At 46.3% G+C, this 13816-nt stretch overlaps 1 protein-coding gene across 1 annotated transcript in view; it reads left to right on the top strand.

Annotated features, from left to right (window-relative positions):
* Positions 1-13816, top strand: part of LOC120024848 (enhancer of mRNA-decapping protein 3-like) — a 36459-nt gene that overhangs the window by 12007 nt on the left and 10636 nt on the right. Inside the window, exon 5 of the mRNA XM_038969169.1 lies at positions 11798-11951. Coding sequence (XP_038825097.1) covers positions 11798-11951 — 154 coding nt within the window. The remainder of the gene's footprint in view (positions 1-11797; positions 11952-13816) is intronic.

Raw genomic sequence — 13816 nt, 5'->3', positions numbered from 1 at the left:
ATTCCAAGGTGTGACAAGAAGAGCAACACCTATCACTCTGGCTCCGCTGGACCAATCACTACGCTGTAGGGATAGGGGATCAGTACCAGTCAAATCTGGTTTCTGGTGTTGGCATAAAGTGATATAGGTCTAAGTGGAACACAAGCACACACACGCTCACACACACACTCACACACATGCTCGCTCTCTCATTAGGGAAAAGAGGATAGCGATGCCAATACCATCGCTATTAGTCATAGAATGCATTCTGTGCCCCCATGGAGATAGGAGTGTTATGCTTCTGTTGCCAGCTGACTAAATACTCCCAGACGAAGATACTACACTGATACACCTCGCTGGATAACTTAATCCACTACATGAAATGACTCACTACATGAATGTGAGCCCTAGCCTCAAATAGCCCGCTACACTACAGTACATACTGCACCGACATACAGGTATGTGCAAAGTGCAGCAGTTCTTAGAAAGGGTTATGACGTTGGCACTTTTAGCCAACGTAGCCTAACATGGCCGCCAGCCAGCGTTATCATGGCGGCAGCAGTGCGGTGACTATGATGACAATGCGGGCCAGGCGGCCATTAAAAGCCTTGCCCCTGGTGCTGAGAACTGGGAGCTGAATGTGGACGCTTTTGTCTTTTTTTACCGAACGGGCTGGGCAGGTCTGCTACCTCTGCCTCTTTCTGCCTGAATGCTGTCATGCTAAGCCCCATCCTCTGTACCTTGTAATTATCAGACCGCTCTGAGCTTTACATAAACAGCACCTCTCATAGTCACACACAGGTTACCACTCAAATGGCACCCTATATAGTGCTCTACTTTTGCTAAGGGCCCATAGGGAATAGGGTGCCACTTGGGATGCAACCACACTACAAGTTGAACAAACCCTTACCCTACTCCAGGCTGCTCTCACCTGAATCCATTCCTATCCACTGTAAACATTTAAATCAACAACATGAGACAACAGAAAAGGGGCTAGGAAAACTTCCGGATGGAGCGAGTAGTCGCACTTCGCTTCGCTCCACAGGTAATATTACATTTCATTACAGTACAACGGTTTGATTTGTTTGATCTGAGCAATTTTTCTTAGCTAGCTACATAGCCGTCTTTGTATCAAAGATAATTGTGTAGTTTAGAGTAATTATCGAGGTTAGCTAGCCAGCTATTTTCGTCCTTCTAACGTAGTCAACACTGCTAGCTAGCCAGCTAGCCAACTTCTACCGAATAGCAGCACTGTAGAAACTATTACATTACAACGGAACGACTTGATTAGTGTAGTGTTAGCTAGCTACATAGTTGTCTTTGCTGTCTTTGTATCTAAGATAATTGTGTAGTTTAGAGTAATTATCGAGGTTAGCTAGCCAGCTATTTTCGTCCGCCGCGCCACCGTTCTCCTACTAAGTCAACAACTGCTAGCTAGCTAGTCAACTTCTACCGACTAGCAGCACTGTAGAAACTAATACATTACAACGGAACGATTTGATTAGTGTAGTGTTAGCTAGCTACATAGTTGTCTTTGCTGTCTTTGTATCTAAGATAATTGTGTAGTTTAGAGTAATTATCGAGGTTAGCTAGCCAGCTATTTTCGTCGCCGCGCCACCGTTCTACTACCTAGTCAACAACTGCTAGCTAGCTAGTCAACTTCTACCGACTAGCAGCACTGTAGAAACTAATAATACATTACAACGGAACGATTTGATTAGTGTAGTGTTAGCTAGATACATAGTTGTCTTTGCTGTCTTTGTATCTAAGATAATTGTGTAGTTTAGAGTAATTATCGAGGTTATCGAGGTTACCTAGCCAGCTACACTTTCAAACAAAGTCAACAACGCAGCCACTGCTAGCTAGCCTACTTCACCAGCCAGCAGTACTGTATCATTTTAATCATTTTAGTCAATAAGATTTTTGCAACGTAAGCTTAACTTTCTGAACATTCGAGACGTGTAGTCCACTTGTCATTCCAATCTCCTTTGCATTAGCGTAGCCTCTTCTGTAGCCTGTCAACTATGTGTCTGTCTATCCCTGTTCTCTCCTCTCTGCACAGACCATACAAACGCTTCACACCGCGTGGCCGCTGCCACTCTAACCTGGTGGTCCCAGCGCGCACGACCCACGTGGAGTTCCAGGTCTCCGGCAGCCTCTGGAACTGCCGATCTGCGGCCAACAAGGCAGAGTTCATCTCAGCCTATGCTTCCCTCCAGTCCCTCGACTTCTTGGCACTGACGGAAACATGGATTACCACAGATAACACTGCTACTCCTACTGCTCTCTCCTCGTCGGCCCACGTGTTCTCGCACACCCCGAGAGCTTCTGGTCAGCGGGGTGGTGGCACTGGGATCCTCATCTCTCCCAACTGGACATTCTCTCTTTCTCCCCTGACCCATCTGTCTATCGCCTCCTTTGAATTCCATGCTGTCACAGTTACCAGCCCTTTCAAGCTTAACATCCTTATCATTTATCGCCCTCCAGGTTCCCTTGGAGAGTTCATCAATGAGCTTGACGCCTTGATAAGTTCCTTTCCTGAGGATGGCTCACCTCTCACAGTTCTGGGTGACTTTAACCTCCCCACGTCTACCTTTGACTCATTCCTCTCTGCCTCCTTCTTTCCACTCCTCTCCTCTTTTGACCTCACCCTCTCACCTTCCCCCCCTACTCACAAGGCAGGCAATACGCTTGACCTCATCTTTACTAGATGCTGGTCTTCCACTAATCTCATTGCAACTCCCCTCCAAGTCTCCGACCACTACCTTGTATCCTTTTCCCTCTCGCTCTCATCCAACACTTCCCCCTCTGCCCCTACTCGGATGGTATCGCGCCGTCCCAACCTTCGCTCTCTCCCCCGCTACTCTCTCCTCTTCCATCCTATCATCTCTTCCCTCTGCTCAAACCTTCTCCAACCTATCTCCTGATTCTGCCTCCTCAACCCTCCTCTCCTCCCTTTCTGCATCCTTTGACTCTCTATGTCCCCTATCCTCCAGGCCGGCTCGGTCCTCCCCTCCTGCTCCGTGGCTCGACGACTCATTGCGAGCTCACAGAACAGGGCTCCGGGCAGCCGAGCGGAAATGGAGGAAAACTCGCCTCCCTGCGGACCTGGCATCCTTTCACTCCCTCCTCTCTACATTTTCCTCTTCTGTCTCTGCTGCTAAAGCCACTTTCTACCACTCTAAATTCCAAGCATCTGCCTCTAACCCTAGGAAGCTCTTTGCCACCTTCTCCTCCCTCCTGAATCCTCCTCCCCCCCCCCCCCCCTCCTCCCTCTCTGCGGATGACTTCGTCAACCATTTTGAAAAGAAGGTCGACGACGTCCGATCCTCGTTTACTAAGTCAAACGACACCGCTGGTTCTGCTCACACTGCCCTACCCTGTGCTTTGACCTCTTTCTCCCCTCTCTCTCCAGATGAAATCTCGCGTCTTGTGACGGCCGGCCGCCCAACAACCTGCCCGCTTGACCCTATCCCCTCCTCTCTTCTCCAGACCATTTCCGGAGACCTTCTCCCTTACCTCACCTCGCTCATCAACTCATCCTTGACCGCTGGCTACGTCCCTTCGTCTTCAAGAGAGCGAGAGTTGCACCCCTTCTGAAAAAACCTACACTCGATCCCTCCGATGTCAACAACTACAGACCAGTATCCCTTCTTTCTTTTCTCTCCAAAACTCTTGAACGTGCCGTCCTTGGCCAGCTCTCCTGCTATCTCTCTCAGAATGACCTTCTTGATCCAAATCAGTCAGGTTTCAAGACTAGTCATTCAACTGAGACTGCTCTTCTCTATGTCACGGAGGCGCTCTGCACTGCTAAAGCTAACTCTCTCTCCTCTGCTCTCATCCTTCTAGACCTATCGGCTGCCTTTGATACTGTGAACCATCAGATCCTCCTCTCCACCCTCTCCGAGTTGGGCATCTCCGGCGCGGCCCACGCTTGGATTGCGTCCTACCTGACAGGTCGCTCCTACCAGGTGGCGTGGCGAGAATCTGTCTCCGCACCACGTGCTCTCACCACTGGTGTCCCCCAGGGCTCTGTTCTAGGCCCTCTCCTATTCTCGCTATACACCAAGTCACTTGGCTCTGTCATATCCTCACATGGTCTCTCCTATCATTGCTATGCAGACGACACACAATTAATCTTCTCCTTTCCCCCTTCTGATAACCAGGTGGCGAATCGCATCTCTGCATGTCTGGCAGACATATCAGTGTGGATGACGGATCACCACCTCAAGCTGAACCTCGGCAAGACGGAGCTGCTCTTCCTCCCGGGGAAGGACTGCCCGTTCCATGATCTCGCCATCACGGTTGACAACTCCATTGTGTCCTCCTCCCAGAGTGCTAAGAACCTTGGCGTGATCCTGGACAACACCCTGTCGTTCTCAACTAACATCAAGGCGGTGACCCGTTCCTGTAGGTTCATGCTCTACAACATTCGCAGAGTACGACCCTGCCTCACACAGGAAGCGGCGCAGGTCCTAATCCAGGCACTTGTCATCTCCCGTCTGGATTACTGCAACTCGCTGTTGGCTGGGCTCCCTGCCTGTGCCATTAAACCCCTACAACTCATCCAGAACGCCGCAGCCCGTCTGGTGTTCAACCTTCCCAAGTTCTCTCACGTCACCCCGCTCCTCCGCTCTCTCCACTGGCTTCCAGTTGAAGCTCGCATCCGCTACAAGACCATGGTGCTTGCCTACGGAGCTGTGAGGGGAACGGCACCTCCGTACCTTCAGGCTCAGATCAGGCCCTACACCCAAACAAGGGCACTGCGTTCATCCACCTCTGGCCTGCTCGCCTCCCTACCTCTGAGGAAGTACAGTTCCCGCTCAGCCCAGTCAAAACTGTTCGCTGCTCTGGCACCCCAATGGTGGAACAAACTCCCTCACGACGCCAGGTCAGCGGAGTCAATCACCACCTTCCGGAGACACCTGAAACCCCACCTCTTTAAGGAATACCTAGGATAGGATAAAGTAATCCTTCTAACCCCCCCCCCCCCCCCCCTTAAAAGATTTAGATGCACTATTGTAAAGTGGTTGTTCCACTGGATATCATAAGGTGAATGCACCAATTTGTAAGTCGCTCTGGATAAGAGCGTCTGCTAAATGACTTAAATGTAAATGTAAATGAAAACAAATGTTTGGCGTTGGGATAACATATTGTCTGTCTGCACGTAGACAAGTCTGTAAGGGCTATTATGTGGTGCATCATTGGCCTTATTATTCCGTTTCGGTGGAAAAGGCACAGGTCTACTCTCCTTTGCTAATTCCTATGTGTGTTAAACCACTCCTCATCTACACGTTGGCACCTTAGTTGGGGAGGACGGGCACGTGGTAATGGCTGGAATGGAAAAAGTGGAAAGGTATCAACAACATCAGACACATTCAGTTTCCAGCCATTATTATGAGCCTTCCTCTCCTCAGCAGCATCCACTGCTACACATGTACTCAAATCTCGTCACTGCAAACACACTAAAGCCACAGAACAAATCACTGCCCTGCAAACTACCTTTGATTTAGAGAGTGACAGGAGAGAGAGCTGAGGACGAGTATGTTATTCCCAACTATTGATTCCCCTGGTCCGGTGGCATGAGAGCAAATGGAACTTAAATTTACATTTTTGTACCTTTTTCTCCCCAATTTCGATTTTGTCTCATTGCTACAGAGCGTGATGAGCCAAGTAAAGCCCCAAACCCTCCCCTAACCCGGACGACGCTGGGCCAATTGTGTGCCGCCCTGTGGGACTCCCGGTTGTGACACAACTTGGGATGCAGTGCCTTAGACCGCTGCGCCACTCAGGAGGCCCTCAAATGGAACTTTCTAATCAATTGACCTGCATTAATCTTAGTTATGAGGGCTGAGGTTATGGAGTGTCTGGAGTGTTAGGGGCTCGCAGCCCCTTGGTACTGCAGCAGTAACAGGCCTGTAGTCTGGAGGAGCCTTGTGAAACCTCACTCCTTGTTCTCTCTCTCTCTCCCCCCTCCCTCTCTCAGCGCCAGCCCTAATCACCCATGGCCCGCTTCCACCCTGCGTGTGTGTATTGATTTCAGCTTCAATGTTCTCGTTGTCATGCTTGAAGGATTGCTTCCAGCTGAGTTTTTTTTACTGCCGCTGTGTGCTCCTGGCTACCCGGTTGAGCATTGCGTGTAGTGGAGTGTGTGTGTGTGTGTGTTTGTGTGTGAGAGAGAGGGAGAGAGAGAACACAGGATCGGGGTGGGGTGCTCTAGCAGGGGAATTCCTTACAAACACATCTAGCTGGGGGGATGGTCAAAAGGCAATTAGATCATAGTGCAACTCCCACCTCTCCCTTTCCCTCTCCTCAGTGGCAGGTTGCATGACAAGGAGCAGTTAACTTTGCTGTGTGCTTATCGCTCACGTGATTGTCCGAGGAACGGCGCAGCAGAGTAGACTGGGTTTCTCCCACCCCACTGTAACATATTACCTGTCTTTGTACTGGAACAGTGGGAGGGATGTGGAGATACGAACAGGGAAGAGATGAGGTTAATTTCACCCAGGCACGACATCCGTCTATCTGCTGTTTGCAGGTGTGTGTTTGCTTGCATGTCACACTGCGTGTGTTCTGCCTTGAGTGATATGCCTGTGTGTTTCTGATAGCTGCATGCGTGCCTGCATGCACACAATACATGAGGAGGGAGGCCACGCTGAGCACTCAATAGCCAGGCCAACGCTTTGGAACAGGCCATTAAGGTCTTACCTGCTTCACTATCAAAGGGATATTGAGCCGTGCAGCCCCTCCAACTTGTCTTTGTTCCTCTCTAGACTAATGTGCCATGTGCTATAGGTAGAGATTAGCACAGGGCTCTTTAAAGGGCTCCGTGAGCAGCTACCAGAATAATGACATGGTTGTGGCAGTACCTAGGAACCATGTTCCCTGGGCTGGTCTTTCCTAGATAACCTCTACTGTGTTGACACACAGACCTGACCAGAGCAGTAGAGATATAGATAGATATATCTATATAAACACACACACACACACACACACACACACAGAGTGTATTCGGAAAGTATTCAAACCCCTTGACTTTTTCCACATTTTGTTACATTACAGCCTTATTCTAAAATTGATTAAATATTGTTTTTCCTCAATCTACACGCAATACCCCACAATGACAAAGCAAAAACAGGTTTTTAGAAATGTTTGCTAATTTAAAAAAATTGAAATATTACATTTACATAAGTATTCAGACCCTTTACTCAGTACTTTGTTGAAGCACCTTTGGCAGCGATTACAGCGTTGAGTCTTCTTGGGTATGACGCTACAAGCTTGACACACCTGTATTTGGTGAGTTTCTCGCATTTTTCTCTGGGCTTTGGCTGGGCCACTCAAAGACATTCAGAGACTTGTCCCGAACCACTCCTGCATTCTCTTGGCTGTGTGCTTAGGGTCGTTGCCCTGATGGAAGGTGAACCTTCAACCCCAGTCTGAGGTCCTGAGTGCTCTGGAGCAGGTTTTCATCAAGAATCTCTCTGTACTTTGCTCCGTTCATCTTTGCCTCGATCCTGACTAGTCTCCCAGTCCCTGCTGCTGAAAAACATCTCCACAGCATGATGCTGCCACCACCATGCTTCACTGTAGGGATGGTGCCAGGTTTCCTCCAGACGTGACGCTTGGCATTCATGCCAAAGAGTTGTTGGTCATCGGGTTGTTGGTCACCTCCCTGACCAAGGGCCTTCTCCCCCAATTGGTCAGTTTGGCCGGGCGGGTAGCTCTAGGAAGAGTCTTGGTGGTTCCAAACTTCTTCCATTTAAGAATGATGGAGGCCACTGTGTTCTTGGGGACCTTCAATGCTGCAGACATTTTTTGGTACCCTTCCCCAGATCTGTGCCTCGACACAATCCTGTCTTTGAGCTCTACGGACAATTCCTTTGACCTCATGGCTTGGTTTTTTCTCTAACATGCACTGTCAACTGTGGGACCTTATATAGACAGGTGTGTGCCTTTCCGAATCATGTCCAATCAATTTCATTTTCCATAGGTGGACTCCAATCAAGTTGTAGAAACATCTCAAGGATGATCAATGGAAACAGGATGCACCTGTACCAATCAAAAGTTTGGACACACCTACTGATTCCAGGGTTTTTCTTTATTTTTACTTTTTTCTACATTGTAGAATAATAGTGAAGACATCAAAACTATGAAATAACACACATGGAATCATGTAGTAACCAAAAAAGTGTTAAACAAATCAAAATATATTTTATATTTTAAGATTCTTCAAAGTAGCCACCTTTTACCTTAATGACAGCTTTGCACACTCTTGGCATTCTCTCAACCAGTTTCATGAGGTAGTCACCTGGAATGCATTTTTCATTTTTCAATTGAACCTTTAACTAGGCAAGTCAGTTAAGAATAAATTCTTATTTACAATGACGGCTTACCCCGGCCAAACCCGGATGACACTGGATCAATTTTGCGCCGCTCTATGGGACTCCCAATCACATCACGGCCGGATGTGATACAGCCTGGATTTGAACTAGGGTGTTTGTAGTGACGCCTCAAGCACTGAGATGCAGTGCCTTAGACCGCTGTGCCACTCAGGAGCCCAATTAACAAGTGTGCCTTGTTAAAAGGTAATTTGTGGAATTTCTTTCCTCCTTAATGCGTTTGAGCCAATCAGTTGTGTTGTGACAAGGTAGGGGTGTATACAGAAGATAGCCCTATTTGGTAAAAGACCAATTCCATATTATGGCAAGAACAGCTCAAATAAGCAAAGAGAAACGACAGTCCGTCATTACTTTAAGACATGAAGGTCAGTCAATCTGGAACATTTCAAGAACTTTGATAGTTTCTTCAATGGCAGTCACAAAAACCATCAAGCACTATGATGAAACTGGCCCTCATGAGGAATGCCACAAGAAAGGAAGACCCAGAGTTACATCTGCTGCAGAGGATAAGTTCATTAGAGAACAGCCTCAGAAATTGCAGCCCAAATAAATGCTTCACAGAGTTCAAGTAACAGACACATTTTAACATCAACAGTTCAGAGGAGACTGAGTGAATCAAGCCTTCATGGTCAAATTGCTGCAAAGAAACCACTACTAAAGGACACCAATAAGAAGAAGCTTAGGCAAAGAAACAAGAGCAATGGACATTAGACTGGTAGAAATCTGTCCTTTTGAGATTTTTGGTTCCAAACGCCATGTCTTTGTGAGATGCAGAGTAGGTGAATGGATGATCTCCGCATGTGTGGTTCCCACCGGGAAGAAGAGAATTCAAGGAAAAGCAGCCAACAAGTACTCAGCCTATGTGGGAACTCCAAGACTGTTGGAAAAGCATTCCAGTTGACTACCTCATGAAGCTGGTTGAGAAAATGCCAATTGTGTGCAAAGGTGTCATCAAGGCAAAGGGTAGCTACTTTGAAGAATCTGACATCTAAAATATATTTTGATTTGTTTAACACTTTTTTTATTTACTACATGTTTCCACTTGTGTTATTTCATAGTTTTTATACCTTCACTATTATTCTACAATGTAGTAAATAGTAGGAATGTCCAAACTTTTGACAGGTACTGTGTGTGTATTAATGTGTGTGTGTGTATATATAGTCTGAAGTTTACATACACTTAGGTTGGAGTCATTAAAACTCGTTTTTCAACCACTCCACAAATTTCTTGTTAACAAACTATAGTTTTGGCAAGTCGGTTAGGACATTTACTTTGCATGACACAAGTCATTTTTACAACAATTGTTTACAGACAGATTATTTCACTTATAATTCACTGTATCACAATTCCAGTGGGTCAGAAGTTTACATACACAAAGTTGACTGTGCCTTTAAACAGCTTGGACGATTCCAGAAAATTATGTCATGGCTTTAGAAGCTTCTGATAGGCTCATTGACATCATTTGAGTCAATTGGAGGTGTACCTGTGGATGTATTTCAAGGCCTTCAAACTCAGTTCCTCTTTGCTTGACATCATGGGAAAATCGAAAGAAATCAGCCAAGACCTCAGAAAAAAATTGTGGACCTCCACAAGTCTGGTTCATCCTTGGGAGCAATTTCCAAACACCTGAAGGTCTGTACAAACAATAGTATGCAAGTATAAACACCATGGGACCACGCAGCCATCATACCGCTCAAGAAGGAGACGCGTTCTGTCTCCTAGAGATGAACGTACTTTGGTGCGAAAAGTGAAAATCAATCCCAGAACAACAGTAAAGGACCTTGTGAAGATGCTGGAGGAAACGGGTACAAAAGTATCTATATCCACAGTAAAACAAGTCCTATATCGACATAACCTGAAAGGCCTCTCAGCAAGGAAGAAGACACTGCTCCAAAACCACCATAAAAAAGCCAGACTACGGTTTGCAACTGCACATGGGGACAAAGATCATACTTTTTGGAGAAATGTCCTCTAGTCTGATGAAACAAAAATAGAACTGTTTGGCCATAATGACCATCGTTATGTTTGGAGGAAAAAGGGGGAGGCTTGCAAGCCGAAGAAAATAGATGGCATTATGCGGATATATTGAAGAAATATCTCAAGACATCAGTCAGGAGGTTGAAGCTTGGTCTTAAATGGGTTTTCCAAATGGACAATGACCCCAAGCATACTTCCAAAGTTGTGGCAAAATGGCTTAAGGACAACAAAGCCCTGACCTCAATCCTATAGAAAATTTGTGGGCAGAACTGAAAAAGCGTGTGCGAGCAAGGAGGTCTACAAACCTGACTCAGTTACACCAGCTCTGTCTGGAGGAATGGGCCAAATTTCACCCAACTTATTGTGGGAAGCTTGTGGAAGGCTACCTGAAACGTTTGACCCAAGTTTAACAATTTAAAGGCAATGCTACCAAATACTAATTGAGTGTATGTAAACTTCTAACCCACTGGGAATGTGATGAAAGAAATATAAGCTGAAATAAATCATTCTCTCTACTATTATTCTGACATTTCACATTCTTAAAATAAAGTGGTGATCCGAACTGACCTAAGACAGGGAATTTTAACTCTGATTAAATGTCAGGAATTGTGAAAAACTGAGTTTAAATGTTTTTGGCTAAGGTGTATGTAAACTTCTGACTTCAACTGTGTGTGTATATGTGTGTATGTGTGTGTGTGTGTCTGTATGGTCTTGGAACTGAGTTTTCACTCAAGTCAAGCTGCAACTCTCCCACACACGCTAGCCATCATCATTGCACACAGGTGTACCAACGAGTACACCTTTAACCACCTGTTTTCAAGTTTCCCCTTTGTCATGGTACCCTTATGTTTTGGTGGAGTTCTCTGTGAGGTGTGGCGGTAATGTCTGTGGGCCCGGGGGGCTGCTGCCGGTGTCTTTCTCAGCCAAAAGCTCTGGTTATGGGGATGCTGAGGGAGCTCAGCAGGGATGAGCTGGAGCGTGTGAGCCCAGCCCCTCCAGAAGGCCGTGGGGGATAGCTAGGAGAGGCAGTTCACAGTTTGCATCCTTATGTTTGTCATATTTTGTAAAGGGCTGCCAATCTGTTCGTTGTTGCGTCGGACAACAGTGAAAAATGAGAGGGGAAGAAAGGAATCCTCCCTCTGTGATGGGAAAGAGATCAGGTCAAGGGAAGAGGCTTTCCCAAGGGAACTGGCTCCTCGCGTGAGGTGATGTGCTGCTTTTACATAAACTCCTACTCCTTGAAGAGTTCCTGTGTGTGATTATGAGGATTCTATACAGTTCTATTTTTAGCACCATTTCCATATATTTTTGGGGAAAATCTGGAACTTTTTAAAAACTTCCAGTCTCTCTCTTCTCATAGCTACATATATTATAATCTGGCACAATAACAACTAATACATGTTTATTTTTCCATCTTGTTTCTCTCGCTCCTCTGACTGTAGACTCTGGCCTGGTTGTCCCCAGTGTGTCCTACGAGCTTCACAAGTGTCTTCTGGCCTCAGCGGAGCGGCATGGCCTGTCTCTGGAGCGGAGGCTGGAGATGACTGGTGTGTGTGCCAGCCAGATGGCCCTCACTTTACTGGGGGGCCCCAACCGGTGAGTGGCTGTGTGGGCTCCCTCTACGGTGGTGACATCACATCACATGCAACAGGCTTCATTGATATCAGAGTTGTGTTCAATAGGCACGAAACTAAAGAAAATGGTTTGAAATGGGGAGGTACAACAATATCTGAACTTGCCCAATAAGAGATGTTAGTTTTTTTTCAGTTCCAAGGCATTTTGCTGCGGTGTGCCCTAATGAACACGACCCAGGTTTATACAAACATGCCTTTGTTCTCCTATTTTTTTCTCCATTGTTTCTTGTATTGTTGCCATGGTGATAAACTGTAGTGAGGTGTTTTAAACAGGCAAATAACCTTGGGGTGCTCCCTGTAAAACACTGATCAATGAAACTCTGAATGTATTGGCCAATTAGAGGTTTTGAAGCCACCGGTCGGACATATTGGTAGTCCTCAGAAGAAGCAGTCCTCCATAGGAATGAATGGAATTATATGTATTTTGGGAACGGGCAGAAAGCCAAATAATGCTTAGATTTTTTTCATGTTCAAAAGCTTGAATAAGTAGCTACTGGTCATCCAATGTGATGCAGCCGTAACAATATTGCACCTTTAGCTTTCGCTGAGAACCCCTCTATTCATTGGTTTTAATTTTACTGTTGGGTCGGATTTTGTGCTGCTCGTAATGAGGGACTTGTTTCCGTCTGTGAGGAGGCAGTGCTCAGGGATATTCTAACGGGTAGTGGTATGATAGCTAGCTAGCTGAGCCCATGTCCACACTTGGCTAGCAGAGATAGCTAGCTTACAGACCTGAGGGACAAACAACCTGACCCAGCAGGAGCTACTCCTCCATCTAAGCCAAAGAAACTGAGAACTTTGGAGAGCTGACAGGCGAAAAGGGAAAACGATAGAGCCCGGGCCAAGACTAGAGTAAACCTCGGATTTGCGTTCACACAGTGGAGAGAACAATGAGAGTTGAAGGGATTCAAAACCGACCGTTTGCATTTTTTCTACTGAAAAGGTAAGACATTGTTAGGTAGATAATACATCTTTCTAGATATAAAGTGAAATGATGGTTTTGCTATTTAGTTATAAATATGTATGCAAGTGTTTATTTTGGATTACTTATTTTGATTGTTGTTTTCAAGCCACGCATCCAATAGTTTGTAAACTCAGCAAAAAAAGAAACATCCCCTTTTCAGGACCCTGTCTTTCAAAGATAATTTGTAAAAATACAAATAACTTCACAGATCTTCATTGTAAAGGGTTTAAACACTGTTTCCCATGCTTGTTCAATGAACCATAAACAATTAATGAACATGCGCCTGCGGAACGGTCGTTAAGACACTAACAGCTTACAGACGGTAGGCAATTAAGGTCCTAAGTTATGAAAACTTAGGACACAAAAGAGCCTTTCTACTGAAAAACACCAAAAGAAAGATGCCCAGGGTCCCTGCTCATCTGCGTGAACGTGCTTTAGGCATGCTGCAAGGAGGCATGAGGACTGCAGATGTGGCCAGGGTAATAAATTGCAATGTCCATACTGTGAGACGCCTAAGACAGCGCTACAGGGAGACAGGACGGACAGCTGATCATCCTCGCAGTTGGAGACCACGTGTAACAACACCTGCACAGGATCGGTATATCCGAAAATCACACCTGCGGGACAGGTACAGGATGGCAACAAAACCTGCCCGAGTTACACCAGGAATGCACAATCTCTCCATCAGTGCTCAGACTGTCCGCAATAGGCTGAGAGAGGCTGGACTGAGGGTTTGTAGGCCTGTTGTAAGGCAGGTCCTCACCAGATATCACCGGCAACAACGTTACCTATGGGCACAATCCCACCGTCGCTGGACCAGACAGGACTGGCAAAAAGTGCTCTTCACTGACGAGTCACGGTTT

This window comes from Salvelinus namaycush, chromosome 30 (assembly GCF_016432855.1).
Source record: "Salvelinus namaycush isolate Seneca chromosome 30, SaNama_1.0, whole genome shotgun sequence".
NCBI classification, from domain to species: domain Eukaryota; kingdom Metazoa; phylum Chordata; class Actinopteri; order Salmoniformes; family Salmonidae; genus Salvelinus; species Salvelinus namaycush.
Note: the sequence above shows the minus strand (reverse complement) of the source record. Positions and strands in the feature narration are given on the sequence as shown.